The sequence below is a fragment of the Enhydra lutris genome, unplaced genomic scaffold (genome assembly GCF_002288905.1).
Source record: "Enhydra lutris kenyoni isolate GAN:26980312 unplaced genomic scaffold, ASM228890v2 scaffoldscaffold7, whole genome shotgun sequence".
NCBI lineage: Eukaryota > Metazoa > Chordata > Mammalia > Carnivora > Mustelidae > Enhydra > Enhydra lutris.
In genome coordinates, this window is record NW_019154091.1 from 35,102,247 (window position 1) to 35,124,608 (window position 22,362).

The 22,362-nt window shown below is 42.4% G+C and overlaps 1 protein-coding gene across 3 annotated transcripts in view; it reads right to left on the reverse strand.

Annotated features, from left to right (window-relative positions):
• The window catches only part of LOC111142146 (TBC1 domain family member 30), a 78,856-nt gene that overhangs the window by 18,636 nt on the left and 37,858 nt on the right, over nucleotides 1–22,362 (reverse strand). For 2 of the 3 annotated variants that reach the window (XM_022495133.1, XM_022495132.1), the window contains exons 1-7: nucleotides 17,873–18,041; nucleotides 14,405–14,466; nucleotides 13,817–13,882; nucleotides 11,896–12,021; nucleotides 9,702–9,887; nucleotides 3,848–4,016; nucleotides 1,552–1,720 (exon numbers count right to left, since the gene is read on the reverse strand). In XM_022495133.1, coding sequence (XP_022350841.1) covers nucleotides 1,552–1,720; nucleotides 3,848–4,016; nucleotides 9,702–9,887; nucleotides 11,896–12,021; nucleotides 13,817–13,882; nucleotides 14,405–14,466; nucleotides 17,873–18,041 — 947 coding nt within the window. Of the gene's footprint in view, nucleotides 1–1,551; nucleotides 1,721–3,847; nucleotides 4,017–9,701; nucleotides 9,888–11,895; nucleotides 12,022–13,816; nucleotides 13,883–14,404; nucleotides 14,467–17,872; nucleotides 18,042–22,362 lie in introns of those variants that run through there. The other variant, XM_022495131.1, reaches the window with a different exon arrangement.

Here is a 22,362-nt window from a genome sequence, read left to right on the forward strand (position 1 = left end):
TACCTCAAAAAATAATGGTGAGCACTAAACGAGCTAGTTTCACCTCTACAGTGCTTCGAGCAATGCTGGTCCACACCATGACTCCCCTGGGAAGACCAGACAAATTCTGATCCTATGCGTAATGGATGGGGGCGGGGGGAGTAAAACCAGAATCTCTTCTTTTCCTCCTGCTCCATAACTAAGAATGAGCACAAAGGTGACTTCAACAGACTCAGCCTCAGTAAAGTGCTACACTGTTTTAATTCCATAAACTAGTTACCCGGTAACTGGACTATCCCACCCACAGACACTGTCAAAGTTCAAGGAGCTTCGGGCATAGAGTAAGTTGGAAATGTAGGACTGCAGAAAGATCTAGATATCGAAGGAAAATGAAAAGATAAGTAAACAGCACTCCAAATCCCCAGCAGACTCATTTATTTGCCCAGCTGAGAAGCAGTATACCAAAAATCAAAAGCGAAGAAGATGGCTATGTGCTGTTTCCAAACAGTTGTACAACATGATGATCTTTCTAAATCCCTGAATTGATAGTTGGTGGATCTTTCTTGCAAAAAATGGGAAATACTGCAAGTCTCCCAGGAAACAACTTAACATAAATGAAAGGCTGGTTAAAAGGTTTTTGAAACAAAACACGGGCAGTGATTTATTAGTTTTCTGACATGTTGTCTATGAGTACTCACTCAAGTCATTTAGAACACTAGGAAACAAACATTAAAAACTTCTCTGCATCTCAACTCTAACAATTTCATCCTAATGTCCCTTCCATTACCCAAAGTGTAGAATTTTAACATAATAGTCATAATATATTAGAGATGGGTGAAAATACCCTCCTTTTCACAGTCCCGCTACTGGTAACAAATACAAGTAACATCTGTGTGGTACTATGTTTGGTAGTAACATATTTCATCACAGAATTAATTCCTGATGAAAAATAAGAAGTTCAATGTGCTCTACCTTTTTTTTTTAAGTAGGATCCACACGCAAAGTAGGGCTTGAACTCACGACCCTGCAATCAAGAGTCGCATGCTCTACTGACTGAGCCAGCCAGGTGCCCTCTGTGTGTTCTACTCTTGACTATGTACTAAGCACCAGAGAGACCCTATACATATTATTTCATTTAATTTTATTATGGCCCTGAAGGGCAGAACTAAATAAATACTAAGGACTTAAAAATCATTCAAATCGTGAATGTTAACCAACAAACACAGATACTCCTCTCCCAATCTTCTTCTTCCATCTCAGTTCCTCTCCCTCCCTCTCTTCCCAACTAGAGTCCAGGGAGAGAGTGCACAGTAAACCAGCCAGGACACTAGCACTGAAGTAGAGATCTACAGACCTGGAAAAGCCTGCCCCCCCTTCCCCAACATAGATTCTATTTGCCCCTCAATAATCAAGAATCAGCCAACTAAGATTCCAGAAGGCTAAAGCAATTCAACAAAGTTCCCAACTTTCTCTTTTGCTCCTACTTAAATATAGATGTTTTTCACATTAGAGCACAAAATTGCTTAAAGCCCCCCACACCACAGAACAAAACAGAATGGGGAAATCACTTACTCTCCTAATTTTGCCCAGATGGCCAACGACACTCTCAAGATAATTTCCGAACCTTCAAAGAAGACTGAATCCCAGATCTTTAAGACCGTATGGTTAGGGAGGCACGTAGCAAAGAGAGTCAGAAACCACTGCATCGTGAAGACATTCGTGAGTGGGGGCTCATAGCCACCTGAAATAAAACAAACATTCTGTGTTTCTTCAGAATTGATGCAAGATATAAAATTAGCCTTGTTCAATCATCCACAACCACCAAATATGTTACATTTCCTAACTGATTTCTTTAGATCTCTAAATTTTGGTTCTTTCCTCCCTTGTCTCCTTCCTTTTTTTGGAAGAACACAGGTGTGTTTGACAAAAAAATCTCAATAAGGGATTTTCACAAATTCTTTATGATACTTCAAAAATGTTTTTTCTAAAGATTTTATTTATTTAGTTATATGACAGAGAGAGAAAGAGAGCACAAACGAGGGGAATGGTAGGCAGAAGGAGAGGGGGAAGCAGGCTCCCCGCTAAGCAGGGAGCCCAACGCAGGGCTCAATCTCAGGACCCTGGGATCATGACCTGAGCCAAAAGCAGATGCTTAACTGACTGAGCCACCCAGGTGCCCCGATATTTCAGAAATCTTAACCTAAGATTTAATTTGGCTCTACCTATTTTGGGGTGTTGAAAATTAAGGAGAATGCTCTCCTCACCAAAAACAGGATAAAAAGAAAGGATTTTAGCCTCTTAAAAGTAGAATCCAATTTTCGAAACCTCATAAAGGCCACTTTTATTCAAGTGCTGCTGATAAAAACATGGCTCTTTATGAAATTACTTGTCTACTTCTTAAATTATGCAGAGCTCTCAGACCACAGTGGAATTAAACTGGAAATCATAACAGAAAGAGAGCTGGAAAAGCTCAGAGTATTTGCAGATTAAACAACATGAAATTTTTAAAATATTGTGAATTAAACAATCCACACAGCTCACACTGAAGTTTCTGAATTTACCAAAAACACAGAGCTCCCTCCTACTTCCTGTGATGGCATTAAGTATGTATTTTATGAAATGTAAAAATGTAGGTATTTAAACTGATTCTCCCTCCAAATTAGTCAGACTACACATTTACCCAAGGATAAGCCAAACAAGATCTGTTCTCCTGCACTCATTTTCTCTCTTCTTCTGCAAAAACAAAGGAGCATCATGGTTCAGAAAATTAAGAATCTGAGGGCAGCACTTCCGGGCAAGTTCAGGACATTTGGAGGCAAAGGTGGACCTCAGGAAAGCATGTCTGACATCGGACAGGCAAGGCAGTCTATCCGTATGTATTAGAACACCCCCAGAGGTGTGCAAGGGCACTGCACAGCCAAATTAAAGATTATCCAGGTGGCTGAGAAGGAAATGCTGAGAGACAGCTAGGTATCACTAAAATGTCCAGTGTCCTGTAATCACAGATTAGGTCCTCACATCCTTTCCTATTTTCCCAGATTTCAATGCATGGGTGCGAAACCGGCAACCATTTCCAGGAAACACAACAAACTTCATTATTCTTCCTGGGACCCCTGCACAGAGCCAGGCAAGTGCAGGCAGCAGGTACAACCACAGCCTCGAGCTCGGGCTCCTCAGCAAGGGGGGCCATGCCCACCAGAGAGCGGCAACTCAGGGCCTCCCACTTGCTGAGCAGAGGCTCCACCCCTCCCTCGACCCAGGGCCTCTCCCCCTGCAGGGTTCCGAAGCTTACCTGGAGGTCCGGGGAGCCCTTCTCCAGAAAGAGCGGACCCATTCATCTCTACTAAACCTAAATACCCCTACCATGGATAGATAAAAGGAGCACTGAACATCCAAATCCAAAAGACTGTTGGTTTATCTCCTAAAACTTAAGGGGGATGCATATTTGACTCTCCACAGGTTCCATGGTTCAGGCAAAAGCACAGTCTGTGTGAAATCGTATAGTCGCTCAGCTTTAAAGAACTCCTATGGGCTGGTATGAGCTGAGAGCAGCTGAACTAGATGGTAAGACAGACTCTCCATCTAGGGAGCAATGTATCCTGTGTGGTGTCCATCCAAGACTGGTAAAGTACTCGGTTCTTGACGGACCTCCTAACCAGGACCAGTCTGAGGTTCAACACGGGGCCCTATGATTTTTTTTTTCAGTTGTGTTTTTGTTCTCTAACCATCTATTTCAATGCACCAAACCCTCATGAACAGAAATACCTGAATACAAGTATTTCTGCGCAAGGTCTAGGCTCAGGGGGGACAGTGGAAATGGGGGGAGTGAAATATTCCCAGGGGTGTAACGGCGCTGAGTCATCACTACCTCCACTTTCCTTGTTCGCAGTTCTCTGAAGAGTGTCCAGGTGCTGAGATAACTCAGGGAGCTTCAGGCTCAAGAGATCCCTGAAGACAGCCATGTCCACGGACAGAGCCCGGAGGTTATTGACAAAATAGCTTTCAGGAAGTACCTTATCAATAAGGTAAATCATAATCTGAAGAAAAAGATAAAGAATAAGATCGCTTCCTAAACACTGAGATCCCAACACGTCCCAAATAAAAGGAACATATTAAAAAATGCAGTTAGCCAAAGCACACCATCATTCCAATGTGTCAATACTGAATGTTCTGGACTTCCATGGCTCATCTCCACGCTGGGTGAGGAGCGAGAGGCGTAATTATTAAAGGAACTCAGACCCACAGTCCACTGCTGTCTGAAGTTTCTAGATGGGCCACCAGACCTGAGTTCAGCCCCTAAGGAGCTGTGCTGGTACAAGGCTCAGCCTCACTCAGTGATGGAGCCCGAGCTCCATCAGCAGCGAGCAGCAATCCCATACTGGCTCCCTGGTGGCAGCACAGTTTCACAACCTTCATATGAAAACCAAGAGCTGAACCATCATAAACCTCACCCCACCCCGCCTCAAACGAAAGCAAGTCTAGAGACGCACTTAGCATCAACCTGGTTATTGGAACTGAGAGTGGCTTTCCGTCCACTTTCCTCTCCCAGGACAATGCAACAAGGATTTTGTTTGAACATGTGGTACTTTCAAAGTCTGGATTTCTTTCATAAGATTATCTCACAGGTTCTTCAAATTACTATTTTCATTCTTACTTTTCTATTTGTGTTACCTTTGCTAAGATGTCAAGAACCACCAGAATGACCCAGCAAAACACACGAGTTCTGTGTGTCAATCTCTGGTCCTTACTCCGTCAGCTCGTATCCTCTGCTGTGCTCCTCCTCCCTAGAAGACCACTCACTCCCCGGAGCACAGGAAAAACAAAATTAAGAATAAAATCATAGCTGGCCCTATACCATGGTCTCACATTTTAACTTTCAGTCTAACACAAAACTCTATTTCCCAAGAAAATTATCTCCCAGACCTGACAAGGGCCCATATTTCCCTCATCTCTGGCTTCCAATTTCTACTTTCTAGGTTCAGTGTTTTAACTAAGCCAATAAGGACTGGGCCATTCTCTTGAGAGAGTCCCTCTGAGACCTTTATTACAGGGGGAGCTGAGCAATAAAAGGAGAACAGTAGATTCGATCTGTGTGGAGGAAGGAGGTCCTGAAGGGACTAGGGCCAGCTGATGAGGGGGTACAGATGTCCAGCAGAGAAGACTGCCCTCTCTGAGTAAGGAGAAGAGGGATGGACAGACTCACAAAGGCAATATTTAAAGGTAATGGTCTATTATGGCACTTTTTATCTAAGGATATAATACTGAGCGAGATACTTCAGCTTTTCTGAAGAAATGATGATCTCTCAAAATTACACGAAACAAGAAAAACAAAAATTTTCAGTTATCATAGTAATTCCTGTGACACACTGAAATTCTCTGTCCAAAGGCATCTCAAAGTCTCACACAGGGCATCAGAGACGGCCGTGTGTCGTGCTAGGTGGGTCAGTCCCCCCACTGTTACATTTTGAAGACCACACATTAGATCTTTTTTTTTAAAGATTTTACTTATTTATTTGACAGACAGAGATCACAAGTAGGCAGAGAGGTAGGAAGAGAGAGAGGAGGAAGCAGGCTCTCTGCTGAGCATAGAGCCCAATGAGGGGCTCGATCCCAGGACCCTGAGATCATGACCTGAGCCGAAGGCAGAGGCTTTAACCCACTGAGCCACCCAGGCGTCCCCAAGCATTAGATCTTTAAAAAAATTTCAGATAAATCATGGCAATAGAGCAAAAATAGTGTCTCCAATAAATGGTGCTGGACCAATTGGACATCCACATGCCAAAAACTAAATCTAGATACAAACCTTACACTTTCACCAAAAAATGATTCAAGAGAGAACGCAGACCTAAATGTAAAATGCAAAACTATAAATCTCTTAGAAGATAACATAGCCTAGATGACCTTGGGTATGGTTATGACTTTTTAGATGCAAGAGCAAGGACATGATCCATGAAAGAAACCATTGGTAAGCTAGATTACTTCAAAATTAAAAACTTCAGTTTTGTGAAAGACAATGTCAAGAGAATGAAAGGACATGCCACAGATTGGGAGAAAATATTTGTCAAAGACGTATCTGATAAAAGACTGTTATCCAAAATATACAAAGAATTCTTAAAACTCCAAATAAAATAATGTGACTAAAAATGGACCAAACAGGGGCACCTGGGTGGCTCAGTGGGTTAAAGCCTCTGCCTTCGGCTTAGGTCATGATCCCAGGGTCCTGGGATCGAGCCCCACATCCGGCTCTCTGCTCGGCGGGGAGCCTAATTCCCACCCCCCACCCCCGCTACCTCTCTGCCTACTTGTGATCTCTGCCTGTCAAATAAATAAATAAATCTTTAAAAAAAAAAATGGACCAAACAAGTACTTTGCCAAAGATGCATTCAGATGGGATATAAGAAAAAAAAATAAATAAATAAAAAGATGGGCTATAAGCATATGAAAAAATGATTCACATCATGTATCATCAGGGAAATTCAAATTAAAACAGGATACCACGGCACACACCTATTAGAATAGCCAAAATCCAGGGGCGCCTGGGTGGCTCAATGGGTTAAGCCTCTGCCTTTGGCTCAGGTCATGATCCCAGGATCCCAGGATCAAGCTCCACATCGGGCTCTCTGCTTGGCAGGGAGCCTGCTTCCCCCTCTCTCTCTGCCTGCCTCTCTGCCTACTTGTGATCTCTCTCTCTCTGTCAAATAAATAAATAAAATCTTAAAAAAAAAAGAAAGAAAGAAAGAAAAAAGGAAAGAAAGAAAAAGAATGGCCAAAATCTGGAATGCACACAACACCCAATGTTGACAAGGATGTGGAGCAACAGAAACTCTCACACATTGCTGGTGGGAATGCAAAATTCTATAGCCACTTGGGAAGACAGTTTGGTGGTTTCTCACAAAACTAAATATACTTTCACCATCTGATCCAGCGATCACTCTCATTGGTATTTACCCAAAGGAGCTGAAAACTCATGTCCACACAAAAATTTGTGCACAGATGTTTATAGCAGCTTTATTTATATTTGCTGGAACTTGGAAGCAGCAGAGACGTCCTTCAGTAGGTGAACAGATAAACCGTGCATACCCAGACAGTGGAGTATTATTCAGCACTAAAAATAAATGAGCCACCAAGCCATGAAAAGACAGGAAGGAACCTTACAGGCTTATTACAAAGTGAAAGAAGCCAATCTTAAAAGGCTACATACTGTATGATTCCAACTATATGACATCAGGATAGAGCAAGAGATCATAAAAAGATCAGTGGTTACCCAGGTAGTGGGGGGTAGGGGGGAAAGGCGGGGGGATAACCAGCAGAGCACAGAGGATTGTTAGGGCAGTAAACACACTCTGGATGAATATTATAATGATAAAGATACGTCATTAAACATCCGTCTGACCCACAGAATGTACAACACCAAGGGTGAATTCTAATGTAAACTATGCAATTTAGGCAACTATGACCTGTACCAGGCAACCTGTGGATTGTAATCCATGTTACAATCGTGGATTGTAACAAATGTACATTTGGTGGGGAATGTTGATAGTGGGGAAGCTGTACACTTGTGGGAGCAAGAGGCATATGGAAAATCTCTGTACCTTCCTCTCAATTTTGCTGTGAACCTGAAACTGCTCTAAAAAAATTACATATTTTTTAAAAGTAAATAAAGAAGGAGCCTAAACATTTTAACAAATGGTTCAAAACAGTTACTAAGAAAAAACAGTAAGTGCTGAAAAGCACGCAAAATGGTTTAACTACTTCTCAAATAAACTATTTACTTGTTTAATAATTAAAACTTGCAGGGGCCAAAGTGGCAGCTAAAAAACACTGACCCCAATATTTTCCCTTGCATCTGAAGTGATTCTTCATGAATCCAATCTTCCTCTGCATATTCAATGTCTAACCACAAGATTCTGAAATGATGATGATGTCATTTCATCTCACAGAGTTCGTTTTCTTAGAGGCAGAAATATAAATATTCAGTTCCTCAGCTTTATCTCATCCATCTTTTTTATGTGAATTTTTAGTTTGTCAAGGAATTTCTTTCATGATTTGAATGGCAAGTATTTCCCTGCCCCCAGACCTCTCCACCTCACTCCTAACCTGAATTGCTTATTCCAACTTTTCAACAGTCCTTTTTATAGTCACAGAAATAACATCTGAAAAGAACAAAATCAACTAAAGCTGATAGACTGAGCAAAACAAAGGCTTAATAAAAAATGTTTTGAACTCATGTATTTGATTTGTCATTGGCTCCTCTCTCCCCCACTAATGTGACGAAGAAGGAGTTTCAGAGCTGTTTCCTGAAGTACAGGAACGGAAAAAATGAAAGGGTGAATACAGACTTAGACTAGGTCAGGCTGGGTTTATAATTAATTCCACCATGATGCATATAAAACCTGGAGGAACATTTGTTTATTTTTCCATATGACATTAGTCAGTGCCCAGGAATATCACTAAGGTATTTATCGCAGTCAAACACAAGGCTGGGGCCGGGGGAGACTCCTGAAAACAAAGACTGAGTATCCATCCCATCCATCACAAAGCATTTACAACCCATAGCAGTTTGAGGGTTCAATTATGAATTTGCAATCCCATACTGCCCCAGGCTAATAAGCAAGCAGCCATCCTGTGCATGTGAAATGCTTCATTTCTCATAAAGATTATTTCTGGTGACTCACAGACTCCATTCCAATTTATTAGCTTAAATTGCTTGTAACCCATCTCAAAGTGTTTCCAGAATGTTTTTACTGATAAAGGTTCCAGGCATTGAAGATTAAAAGATAATAAAATATAATTCACTTCCATAACCTTTTTCCATGCAAATACCTTCCATCATATACATGTACTCTCAGCTTACCTCCTCCATACCACTCCCCATCTATGAGATAGTAAAGCAATAAAAAGATCCAACCGGAATTAAACATAACTTGTGGAGCAGGCAGCTTCTAACATGACGACCTCATGACCTCCACCTCTTGATAGTCACATTCTTATTGAGCCCTTCCCCTTGAGTAAGAGCTGGACCCAATGACTGGCTTCTAATGAACAGAATAAGGCAAAAAAGATGGAATGCAGCTTCTGGTATTAGGTACAAATCTGCAGTTTAATCTCTCCTGCCTTGCTCATTCTCTTTTACTCTCCTACTCACTCTGAGGGATGCCAGCCACCTTGTTGTAAGATGGAGACATGGCAAAGAACTAAAAAAGGTCTCCAGCCAATAGCCAACCAGGAACCTAGGCCCTGGGCCAGCCACCTGTGAGGAATTAAATCTTGCCAACAACCACATGAACCTGGAAGTGAATGCTGTCCCCAACTGAGCCTTCAGATGAGGCTGCAGACCCAGCCAACAGTTTGGATGACACAACAATATGACTTAGAGCCAGCTACAGTGCACCCAGGTTCCTGACTCAAAGAAACTGTGAGGTAAATCATGTTTGCTATTTTAAGCAGCTAATTTGTTACAAATCATGAAAAATTAATACAATTCATATTCAACTTGCTTTAAAAATGTGATGTTTTATCTATGGGATCAAAAACAATCATTCTCCTCACATCTGGCAGATATGTGAGTCCGTCACTTGACCTGGCTTTAACATGGGGGAAGTGGTGATTATGGGTCATTCATTACAAGGTATAGCAAATGGCCATCAGGGAAGAGGAATGACAGTTCCAGTATTTCACTCTCAGAAGAATTTCAACTGCCCTCTTCAGAGCCCCATACTCACCTTCAGTGCATCCCCTTCATTGCCTTCCACTACTTCCAGAATTAAAGCAGCCAGGATGTTAAAGCCTTGGCAGTACCCAACATTCTTGTTCCATCGGGCATAGGCCAACAGGACCCGTTTTAACACAACCCTGTCCTGCTCAGCCTCCTGGCCACAGTAGGAACTGCAGCCTGTGCGGTGAAGATCCTGAAGAAGGCAAACAATATTTTTTTAAAATGTCTCCTTATAGTCTCTCCAAAAAATGCCTTTAACTTTGTCTCAGCATTAAATAGAATCGGATTATCAGCATGGATTTTTACCTTTTAAAAATGTTTAGGTACCCTATACACATGGGCCAAAACAATTTTTAAAATTTTCTTTTTCCTAATGTTTTCTAATATGCTAAGATACATTTTTTTCCCAGTTTTTTTGAGATGTAGTTGACTTAGAACACTGTCAAGAGCAATTTCAGTCAGGCAAATTTTCTAACCTTCTTCAGAATTTTCTGTCAAAATTTAAAGTATTTCCAGAATTAATACAAAAGTGACTCAATTAACAGAAATTACATTCTATTTCTATATAAACTGAAAGTTTCTTTTAATACTATGTCTCGGATAAAATAAGAGTCATTTCAATATATGCGTGATCAGTGCTAGTATTATTCCTTTCTCTGAAATGAGATGTAATATTCAACTATCAAAACTCCAAATAATATTAAGGAGCAATATCAAAATAGCAAAAAATGCAATACTGTAGAGAGACAGGAAAATCACTCTGTCCAAGACAGAAAAATCTATCCAAATTATTTATAAATTTGTATAAAAAATAAACATCTATCGTGCTTTAGTATTTAATGAAGGCAATATATATAATTTAATAACTAAGCAGAGACTATGATTTTCAGGAGCTAATGTCATTTTACTGACACAGCATTCACTTCAATGAGAAAAATTAAAGATCCTCTAAATAACATGATTGTTATAAAATGTATACTGCCTTAACTCACAATTTAAATAGAAAGAAAACCTTTCAAACATGGAATACTTCATCTCTGAGAAACATTCTGAAATTCCAAATAAACGGCTAAAATATGGACAGCACCCAGGCTTTATAAACATACAAAATAGAATTTCATCATTCTTTTTAACATTTGTCTGAAACGGACTGAGTTAGATCATAAAGCAGCTCCTTTCATAGTTAGGACTTCTTCATGAAAAAAGTATCTTCAAATCTGTCAAAACCTTAGCCAAATTCTGGTGGCCAAAATTAATAAGAGACAATTTCCCTTTTAAAACTCCAGCTTAGGGGTGCCTGGGTGCCTCAGTTGTTAAGTGTCTGCCTTCGGCTCAGGTCATGATCCCAGGGTCCTGGAATCAGAATCAAGCCCCTCGAGCCCCCCAACCCCCCCATCCCCACTTCCTAACCCCCCACCCCATCCAGGCTCCCTGATATGCTCCCTGCCCAGCGGGAAGCCTGCTTCTCCCTCTCCCACTCCCCCTACCTATGTTCCCTTGCTTGCTGTCTATATGTCAAATAAATAAATAAAATCTTTTCAAAAAATAAAAAATAAAAATAAATAAAACCAGAGCTTAGCATTATACTGTAATGAACTCATATAAAACCAAAAGCCATGTGTTAGAGGCTTATGTAAGAGAACAAGAGTGGGATCAAATTGAATCAGCAACCTTGGCTTTTGGCAACAGACCCCAATCAATTGTAATAATCCCAGTAGGCAAACCACAGCTGTCTCCACAGCTGGCTTGAACCCTTGACCATCTGGTTTTAAGTAGACCCATCAGTCAATCTGACTATCTTCATAAATTGGCAGTTAAGAAATTATCAAAGATCCTAACACGAACCCACTCTAACATGAAATATACTTAACTTTAAATTTCACAACCTGTAACTTTCATGTAAAAATCCAGCTAACAGCACTGACCCATGCTAAAGAAAGAAAAAGAAATTTCAATCTCCTATCAAGTGAGCAAGTAAATAGAATATGAATAGGAACATTTTCTTCTTACCACCAACATGCAAATTTATGAAAACAAGACAGAGTCAAAGTTCCCATTAAAAGGCTGTTAACTAACGGAATAAGAAAGCAGAAAATATACGGACATTCAGACCATTAGGTTTGATCCTCTGTCCAGGGAACATCTGGCTCTTAGAAACCTCCTTCCAAGTCAAAACAACAGGTGAAACTCAGGGGCCTTACCTTGACTATCTGAATTCCCATCGAGTCATCATCAGGATTACTCCTTTCGTTGAAAGTGAAACGCATGGTTTTGTCCCAATCAATAGCTATACTGTGCAAATACTGATCTGCCAAAGTCAACCAAACCTAAAATATTAAGAGATAAAGAAGAATCCTAAAGTAAAATATATAATTTCACCTTTCTTTATTAAAAAAAAAAAATAGTTATTGCAGCTAACAAGAAAATGGGAACAAATCCACATGTAGAAATCAACTTTTCATTGAAATGTTTGCTATACTGAATTGCACCAATTAGGGTCTTTCATTTATTATTTCCATCAATATTTGTTGACCTTAATATTCCATTAATATTTCCATTAATATTTGTTGACTGCACTAAGCAATGATTCAGCCATTAGGGAGGGATACTGTTAAGGAAACAAAAAATTTTTTCAACTCTTATCTCAGTTCACTGGATTAGCTATACTATCTTCTGAGATTGTTATACTTGGCTTGGAATCACTCTCTGTACTTGGACATTCGTGGAGAATGGGTCTTTTTTCACCGTGGAGCAGCCTCTGCCTTTAAATCATCCCTCAATCTCTCTCATACACACAAAACTGACAGATGGGGTCCCATAACGAATAACTTTTTTTTTTAAAAGAGTCACTGGATATTTTTATTCCTTTGATGACTTTATTCCAAAAAGCTCTTTCTGTAAGAAACAGGGGAACCCCCAATGTTCAAATTCTAAAGGTATTAAGACTAGGTTTATACTGAGGGTTGCTGGATGGGAGGAGGGTGGGAGGGATGGGGTGGCTGGGTGATGGACAATGGGGAGGGTATGTGCTCTGGTGAGTGCTGTGAATTGTGTAAGACTGATGAATCACAGACCTGTACCCCTGAAACAAATAATACATTATATGTTACTAAAAAAAAAAGACTAGATTTGTAAATTAATATATTAAGAAAGCACTTCAAGTTTTTGTATTTGAACATAATTTAGCAGGAGGTACACTGATCAATATCCCCAGCCAGATTTTTCTCCCAAGCATCAGAACCACATACCTTATATTCAATCTAAGGAATCCATGTCCACTTAGTCCTCAAAATACATCTAGACTCTGACCCCTTTTCTCCATCTCCACTATGGCAACCCTGATCCACCTCTTGCCTGAATTACCCCAAGTCTTCCACTGATCTCCCTGCTTCCGCCCTTGTCCTTCATATTATCAAGCCAGGGAGGTCCATTTAAAATATAAGTTTTATCATGTTACTCCCCAGCTCAAAACTTCCCAATGCTTCCCGTCTGAGACTGGGCAAAGCTCCTACTGCAGTTTCTAATGTCTACATGACCTGCCATCTCCTGACCCCCATCACATTTATCTCTATGACCCTCTCTCCAAATGCTTTCCCCTTGGTTCACTGTGCTCAGCACCCCCAGTGCCTTCCTTGTGCTTGCATACTCCGGAGACGATCTCGTGGGAGGGTGCTTCCTGTTTGGAGTGCTGGTCCCCCAGGTAGCTCCCCTCACCCCTGCTCACCACCATCAGGGCCCTATTCAAATTTTACCTTGCTATTTAAAATGCCACCTCCTTATCTCCATTCCCCCACCCCCACGGCTCTCCTTTCTTTCTCTGCTTTATTTTTATGCATGGCACTTATCACCATCTGACATACTTTATATTTTATGCATTGTAAACTCCGTGAGGAGGAAAATTTGGGTCTGTTTTATTTATCCTCCCACTCCTATATCCTCAGGACCTGGAACAGTACTTGGCATAGAATCGATAATCAATAAATACTTACTAGATGAACAAATCATGAAGAGAGACAGCCTTCAAATTACTAAATCTAGAATGTTCTTTTGGACATTTCAGACATTTTAAAGAGGAACAGAGTGCCGATCCTTTTGTATTTTAGCCCTTTGAATCCCCCTTACCTTTCTCCTCCATTCCTTTGGTATACCTGTTGACAGCCTGGCAACTGCCTTCAGAGCATCATACCACTAGGAACAGAGAAAAAACATTGGCAAAGTGATAATATTGACCTGGATAAGCACTTTTCAAACTTTTTCCTATTTTGACATCCAGAAAGTATGAGAAAATTTGTACAGCACACTGAGGTAAACAGAGCTTCTTTCAGCCCAGCTCCAAGGCCTGCCCCCCCACCCCCCCACCCCCCCCACCCCCGCCCGAAGTCCTCTTAAGACACCTGAGACCTGCGTCCACACACAATGGCTGGGAAGCTCTAGTTCAAAACAAAAACATGTATTATTCAAAATAATAGATGTTCCGTTTTTTAAATTTATTTTCACACCTGCACCATTAATAGCAAGTACAAAATTTTTCACTGCAGGTATAAACACAGGCCATTTATAAGCTCATAAGTTAATTTATCTATAATTTTAAAAACTGACGTGCCTTATGTGTAGTAAAGTATATGTTAGTTTTCCTACTTCGAGAATATACCCTGTGTGCCTTGTAGATTCCCCCAAATAAGAGTATTTTCAATAACCAAAAATAGTTACCTGCTGAAAACCATTTTGACCTAAAGATGGCTCAAGAGTGAACTTCAACTTTGTATCAACTCCTAAAAGAAAAATATACAACTGTTATTTTGGAAGAAAATACCAAGTTAGTCCAAAAATAAAAGTAAAAATTAACCTGATTCTACTGAATCATCATAAATTTTTAGAACATATATTTTTTGCTAAATTTTAGTCAATTTTGTTAAAATAAAAGGTAACAATAGTGATTTTTAAAATAGAAAAATATCCTGTGGCCACTAGAATGAAGCTTATCACATAGAATGGTGGCTTCCAAAGCTGTCTGGAGTAGTTAAAAAAAAAAAAAAAAAAAAAAATATATGATACCACAGACTTGGAGGGAGAGGGAGAGAATCTTATGCAGGCTCCATGCCCACAGCAGAGCCCAGGCAGGGCTAGATCTCAGGACCGTGAGATCATGAGTTAGGCCGAAACCAAGAGACCGTGGGCTTAACCCACTGGGCCACCCAGGAGCCCCTCAAATCTTTATCTTTAAAATGAGGGTAATAATATCTCAGTAGACTGAGTGTTGTGATGATTAACTATAAATCACCTAGCACAGTATAATTTATATTTATGAAATTTAGGAAGATAATTCTCTACTTACAGAATTTGTTTTCTAAGACATGCATGAACTAAGTCGACGTAGGAAACCTCAGTGAAATATTAAAAGTTATGAAAATAATGTCACTGCCTTCTCACTTGTGGAATAATCCACGTTAACAATCTTATTTAGAGATTTTCATGTATCTTAAAATTCTGTCATGATACACTTGCTCATTGAAGATAAAACAGTTGGTATGTTTAATCATAGACTACAAGCTAAAAATATAACTGAGCTCTAATTCCAAGTTGTCTACAACTTTAAATAAACTTCTTTGATTCCAGTCCCAAATCTAAGGAAGAGGAGAAAATAAATAGGAGAATATATCAAGACAATGTGCTTCTAATATACAAAGACTATATGCAATATTCATATTGGGCTCTTATGAATCCCATGTTAGATGTGTGTGCTGTTGTTCCTGAAGGAAATAATATCAAGGATGTCTGGTAGCTCAGTCTTTAAACGTCTGCCTTCGGCTCAGGTCATGAACCTAAGGTCCTGGGATCAAACCCAGTGTGAGGCCCCCTGCTCTATGGGGAGTCTGCTTCTCCCTCTTCTTCTGCCCCTCCCCCACTGCTGGTGCTTGCACGTGCACTCTCTCTCTCAGTTGGTGCTTACTCTCTCTCTCATTTGCTCTCAAATAAATAAAACAAAATCTTCAAAAAATAATAAAATCTAATCTGAAAATGTTATTTTTTCCTACAATTTGAAAATCAATTAAATCATATTTCAAGTCATTTTTTAAAGATTATTAAAAGTTCAAGGATCAAGATATATCAAACATTATTAACAGCATTTCAGTTTTAAAATTTATGATTCTCATTTATGACAGTATTTGCTTCTAAGATGTTGACTGCAGATTAGGCATATGGAAAACCTCCTGACACTTCCACTGCTTAGGAGTTGGTATGTAAATAGAAACTATCTTCAGAATTTAGAATTACAATAAATAAAGTAGACTTGTGGACTCAAGCAATATACGATTTGCCCAAGCCCATGACAGTGTGCAGATGCCCTTCTTGGAAGTCCTAGAAGAGTACTGTGAATACAAGACTTGGGTCCTAGATTTCTAAAGTCAAGCTGTGTTACAGAATCCCAGGCATCCAGTCAATGCCCTGATACGTCTTTTCAAAGCTTCAAGACCACAAGCATATTCTGCCTGAAAAGATTTCCTTCCCCAAGGGAAGTACCCCCTCAAATTCTAATCTCTCTGAGATGATTTAAATGAAGTCCTGCTTCGGTGCAGAGCAATGACACAATGGCCACATGATTGCCTCCAGCTGGGGCGAATGATTTAAGGCACTATGAGAAACACACTTTGTTGTAAGGTTGCTGTCCAGATGCGGAGTGCTGAACGGAGGAGCATGTCATCATGACTTTTGCTTTATTGTAACAAAGACAAGAAAATTCTGTCCGCGCAGAGTTATTTCAACCGACCTGAAATCTCTGGATTTCCTGACCGTATGACCGAATATGCTCCCTTTGCTTTTTCAGAGCACCTGCTGGGCATCAGGTGCTGAAAACCGGCTGGGGTTAGTCTAAACCACAACTATTTTCTCACGATCTAAAATGAGTCACAGGATTTAACTGGAATTGATCATTCACCACCTGCATGCGATAGCTGAAATCAAGTCATTTTCCCTCTTTTCTTCTAACTGAGTAAGGGAGGGGAGAAGGTTTATGTTTTATCTGATAGTCACGGCTGTTCCGGATTCAGAAATACAAAACACTTTTAACGTAGGAAGAAGCTTTTTTTAAGGGTAAAGGAAGATGGTGAATAAATACTACAGTCTCTGCAATTAGACACTTCCTTGGGGAGAAAAACAAAGAAACCACAAGGTTCGTAAAGGCAGTCAAGCGTTCCACCCTTTGGGGTTCCGCGCCTCGTCATATTCTCTCCTGCAGCCTCAGGATAGCAGGTTCCCGATGGCGCTGGGAGGCAGGGGCTCGGGGAGGACAAAGTCGTCTGGAACCCCGCTGGGGCGACGCTGGGGACAAGCGAGCAGCGCTAAGCACCGAAGAGAGTGCAGCCGGCTCCCTCTGCGGCCACCCCTTGCCAGAAAGCTCTCTGCCCCAGGCGCCCGCGCCAGGGCCGGGCCCATAAAACCCCAGGGAGGGATACTGGGCGGTGGAGCAGACGCGGAGTTATGCAGCCTAGAGAAGCAGGGATGTGTAAACACAAGCTAGCAGCATAAAGGGCCTAGCCTAGCAAGCAAGGCGAGCTCCCGGACTTTGGCTCTAAGAAAGAATCTCTACTTGCAAGAGTGTTTCCTACCCGTTCCCCACACGGACACACAAATTAAAGGCTCCAGGCGAGCTGACCCTGGCACTCACGCCGCACAGAACCTCAGGAAAATGCCCCCAATTTTTCCTTCGCAGCCGCTGCCTTCCCGTCCGTCCCCAAGTATCAAATCTGTGCCTTTCTCCACCTCACGCACCTCTTTCAAGATCTGGCCTCCTGTGAGCCGAGAGCACAATTGGTTGCGCGGCCTCTGGTGGCCCGGGTAGCCGCGGACACTTCCCCACCACACGCACAGGGCCGAGCGCTCCGCTCGCCCGAAGCTCCCGGCACAAATAGGGCTAGACCGCGCACAGGCCGCTGGGTCGGGACCCGCCGGCGGTATCGGGTCCTCCCAGCCTTGGGAGGCCGCTACCCGCGCCCAGGCCTTCGCCCGCCCTCTTCCCTCCCAGACCGACCCAGCCCCGCCTGCGCCAAGCCGCGGTACCCTGCACCCCGCAGCCCGCAAGGGCTCCCCGGCCTAGGCGGAGTCCAACTGAGGCAAAGGCACCAGTTCCGGGGCGCCACGCTACTTTCCAGTGCCCCATCTGCAGCCCCGAGTCCTCACCCGGCTCCAGGGTGCAGAGCAGCCGGGGCGCGGTCCGAGAAATGCAGCTGCGCTTTTTGAGCACATTGCTCAGGATGGTGCCCACGCCGCCGCCGCCGCCGCCGCCACCCTGCCGCTTCAGGCATCTCCCTCCGCGCCTCAAGGAGCCGGTCAGCTTGTCCTGCCGCATTCGAGAGCGCTCCGGGCTCCGGCGCAGCCGCCGTCCGCCTGGGTCCCCGCTACCCCGCCGGCGTAGCGGCTTCGCGCGCGGGACTTGGCGAGTCCGCTTAGCCGAGGGGCCCTCCGGAGCAGCGAGAGTGCGGCCGGCGCCCGACGGTCGAAGGGACCTGCGGGGCACCGCAGAAGCCGCCGAGCACGGAGCGGTCGGCAGGCATCTGCAGTGCGGAGCCTGCACGGCTGAGGCAGGAGACAGCTTGGGGCGGGGAAGAGGGCGGGAGCGAGGGAGCGCGCGGGAGACGAAGGCGGTGCTCCCGCCCCCAATCCCAGCATCACTGTGCGTAGGCGGGGCGGCCCTAGCTCCCTAGCGCCCCGCGGGCTCCTGGCATCTGCGCCCGGGAGCCGGGAGCCGGGAGCCGGGAGCCGCAGAACTGCGAAGCCTGGAAACCCCGGAGCCCGGGAGCCTGGGAACTGGAGAGCTGCCGGGGGAACAACTGCGCCCAGGGACCCGAAGCAGCGGGAGATTGCTTTGCTCTTCCCAAGATCTGGGAGGAGCTGGAGGGGGGCACCAAAGAGGGCAAGTCTCAGGTGCAGAATAGCAGAGAGATGCAAGAGTCCACCTAACCAAACAGCGTCAGAAGAGACAGCGGCCGGAAGGATGAATCTGGCAGTGTGGCAGAGAAGCTGGCAGATGGTGAAGCACAAGCTTCATCCCAAATTGTGTTAAACTCCTAGCAGCTTAGACAGGCAAGGGAAGCACGTAAAAAATAATAATAATGGTTCTTTCTCTTGGAAGAATAGCCTTTAAGAAAAAACTGTTCACATTTAAAAGCAGTGGGTTTTTTTTTTTTCTTTTTTTTTGAAGTGCTTCCTCCTCTCTCCATCCGGAGATTAAGTAGTTTAGAACTATTAACTATCACTACTGGTTTTTTTTTTTTTTTAAGTCATTCTTAAACCATGACATTAACCAATCCAATATTAATCATAAAAATGAATGAGGAATAAGGAAGGAAAGGATGTGGAAGGAAATAGACATTTGTATTTGCTAATATTTAGAAAAGGAACACTACATGGATAAACCAAAACTAAAACATATTTATATGGGAGGGAACAGTGTGGAATAAAGAGGAATGGAAAACTGAGAGGTCTTCTGGATGCACCTTACATAGTTTGACTCTGAAATAACATATTAATAAAAAGAAAAAATGAAAATGAATGGAAACAAGTGAACCTAACTGAATATCCTGTTGATGGCACAAGAATACAGGGAAAAAATTAGTAAGTTGCTTTAGAATACAGTATTATGACTGAACATCAATGGTTCTATATATTCCAACAGCAAATTGAGCTGCAAGGAAATCTTAAATGCCAACAAGTAGCATTATTGTTATTTGATATTGATTTCTTTTCATTCTTATGTATGCTATGGGATAAAGCAAATAATTGTTACTGTCAAAAGAAACCAAGATCTTTTCAGTGTGAGAGGAAATACAAGTATACAAAGAAATTAAGGGTTTTTAAATCCTGCAATATTATATTTAAATTGGAAATACTAGTATGAACCTTTTTTTTAATGTCTCGAGACATTTGTCAAATGTCTTAAATTTTCTTTTTTTTTTTTTTTTTAAGATTTTATTTGAGAGGAGAGAGAGAGGGAGAGAGCTAGCGAGCCTAAGTAGGGGTAGAGGCAAAGGAGAGGGAGAAGCAGACTCTCCACTGAGCGGGGAGCCCTAGGACAAGGGGGAAGGAGGCTCCATCCCAGAACCCGGGATCATGACCTGAGCTGAATGCAGCTGCTTAATGGACTGAGCCACCCAGTGTGCCCCTCTTTTTTTTTTCCCCAAAAATACATACACAGTTGAACTTGAACAAGGAACACAGGGGATTTAGGGGGGTCAACCTTCCTCCCTCCCCTCCCACAGTGGAAAATTTGCAAATAAATTTTGACCTAATAGCCTACTATTCACCAGAAGCCTTACCAATAACATAAACAGTCAATTAACTCATATTTGGATGGGGCACCTGGCTGGCTCAGTTGGTAGAGCATGCAACACTTGGTCTCAGGGGCCTGAGTTCCATGTTGAATATAGAGCTTATTTTAAAAAAAGTTAATTCCTGAAGTGCCTGAGTGGCTCAGTCAGTTGAGCGGGGACCCTTGATTTTGGCTCAGGTGATGACCTCAAGGTCCTGGGATCTGCCAGGCAGTGTTGGGAGTCTGCGCTGAGTCCAGAGTCTCCTTCATATTCTCCCTCCTTCTCCCTCTCCCTCCACCTCTGTCCCTCCCCCAGCCAACAAGCTCTGTAAAATAAATAAATAAAATCTTTTTAAAAATTAATTCCTATGCAAACTTTTGGGGCACCTGTCTGGCTCAGTCAGTAAAGCATGTGACTCTTGATCTCTGGGTTGTGAGTTCGAGCCCCACATTGGGTGTAGACAGTTACTTAAAAATAAAAAAATTTAAAAAACACTTTGGTGTGTTTTATGTATTAAATATGTATTCTTACAATAAAGCTAGAGAAAAAAATCTTAATCATTCAGAAAATGTATTTACAGTACTTCTTGAAAAAAATCCACTTATAAATGAACACAGTTCAAACCCATGTTGTTCAAGGGTCAACTCTATATCCCCTGAGTACGGTTAGAACTAATGAACACCTACGGCACCCAGGTTGTGGTCTCTAAAAACTATTCCCCACTAAAAAGAATCAGGGCTTCTTTGAAGTCTGACTGATTCTAGGACTGAGCCTGAAAAAAGTACAAGATGAGCCTAAACCATTTTTGATTAGCTAAGGAAGTAAGGAAGTGCTCCAAGACTAATGGGGTCATGTCAAAAGGACATAAGAGCCACATGAATAGGCTACTATTAGCCAAAGATGGACAATTTTGAGCCTCAAAAACAATGGCTGCTGTTGATTGAAAAGTATTGAGTATTTTTTAAATGTATTCCTAGTGAGACTCTACAAGAGCTGGAAAAGAAGTCATTCTTAATGACTCCGACAGACTTATTTGGTAAGCAGTACATTCTGGGCTTTGTGAAGTAGCCCCAGAATTTGAAGACAATGTCAGAAGTGACACAACTCTAAGCTTGAAATGAACATTTCGTATGTAAGAATCTGTTAAAATGAGATTGTTAACCTGCAAAAGTAAACGCGGCTCAGAGAGGGTTTGAGCTACTCAGTTACGCCTGCCCCACCAGAGGAAAAGTCCTTTGAAAAGGCAATACTCTGCCTCATCACTTGAGAAGATGAAGTCATTGTTTAACCTGGTCATGATTAACTGTTTAGCTTAGATTTCCCAACATTTTACACCAAGCTCAGGTATAAAAATCTATCCTTCATCAGCCTGATGATTTCATAGTTTCAGTCCATGTTCATTTCTTTAGCTTTCTCTTAATTTTAATAAAATTAAATAGATGTCCGTTGACTATTCCAGCCTATCTCAGCTGTGCTGAGAACAATAACAGAAAGAGAATGATGTTTGGCTTTGGCCAATTTTTTAGAGGGCACCCCAGGCCCCTGGGGGTGAAGATGGTGATTAACAGCCAGAATCAAAGGAAGGGAACTGGAAGGAGAGGGAAAATCCAAGAAAACAAGCAGGTGTCTGCATGTACCGTCTCGTCTTCCAGAGTTCTCATCTGCTCAAACCTTAGAGGGTTTTGTGTTCTCTTTTAACAAGGGAAGCTATTCACACTCCGATTCCAGCACTGGGCCAGCAGGAAAGACAGCCTCAGCAGCCAAGAGGAGGAGCAATGGGCGCTGCTCTACAACACTGCCTCTGGAGTGGAAAGGACATCCAGCTCTCACAGCTGGCTGACATACACGGCGCAGACCATCCCCCTTCCTTTGGCTCAGACTCCATGCTCACCAAGCAAACACCGAATGTCATCTGACTCCCCCTAGATTTTGCTGCTAAGAAGAGAATGTACGGACCTATTAACAGCACAGTCAATACCCCTGAATCTGCTCATCTCTCAGGGAGCTGAGGAAATCAAATTTCTGGACTGCCAAAGCTGAATCTGGACGCCAGATTGCCAAGCCACCTAGATGTGTCATAGCTGACAAAAAAACCTCTCCTTGAAACTCTTCCTCAGTTACAATAGTTTTTTTGCCATTGGTAACGGGGGCTTGTTGATAAAAATTCTATTTTTACCTCAGATTCATCACAAGGAAAAACTGACTCTTTAAAAAGAAAGTCTGTGGGGGGGTGGGGCGGCGCCTGGGTGGCTCAGTGGGTTAAAGCCTTTGCCTTCAGCTCAGGTCATGATCTCAGGGTCCTGGGATCGAGTCCCGCATCGGGCTCTCTGCTCAGCGGGGAGCCTGCTTTCTCCTCTCTCT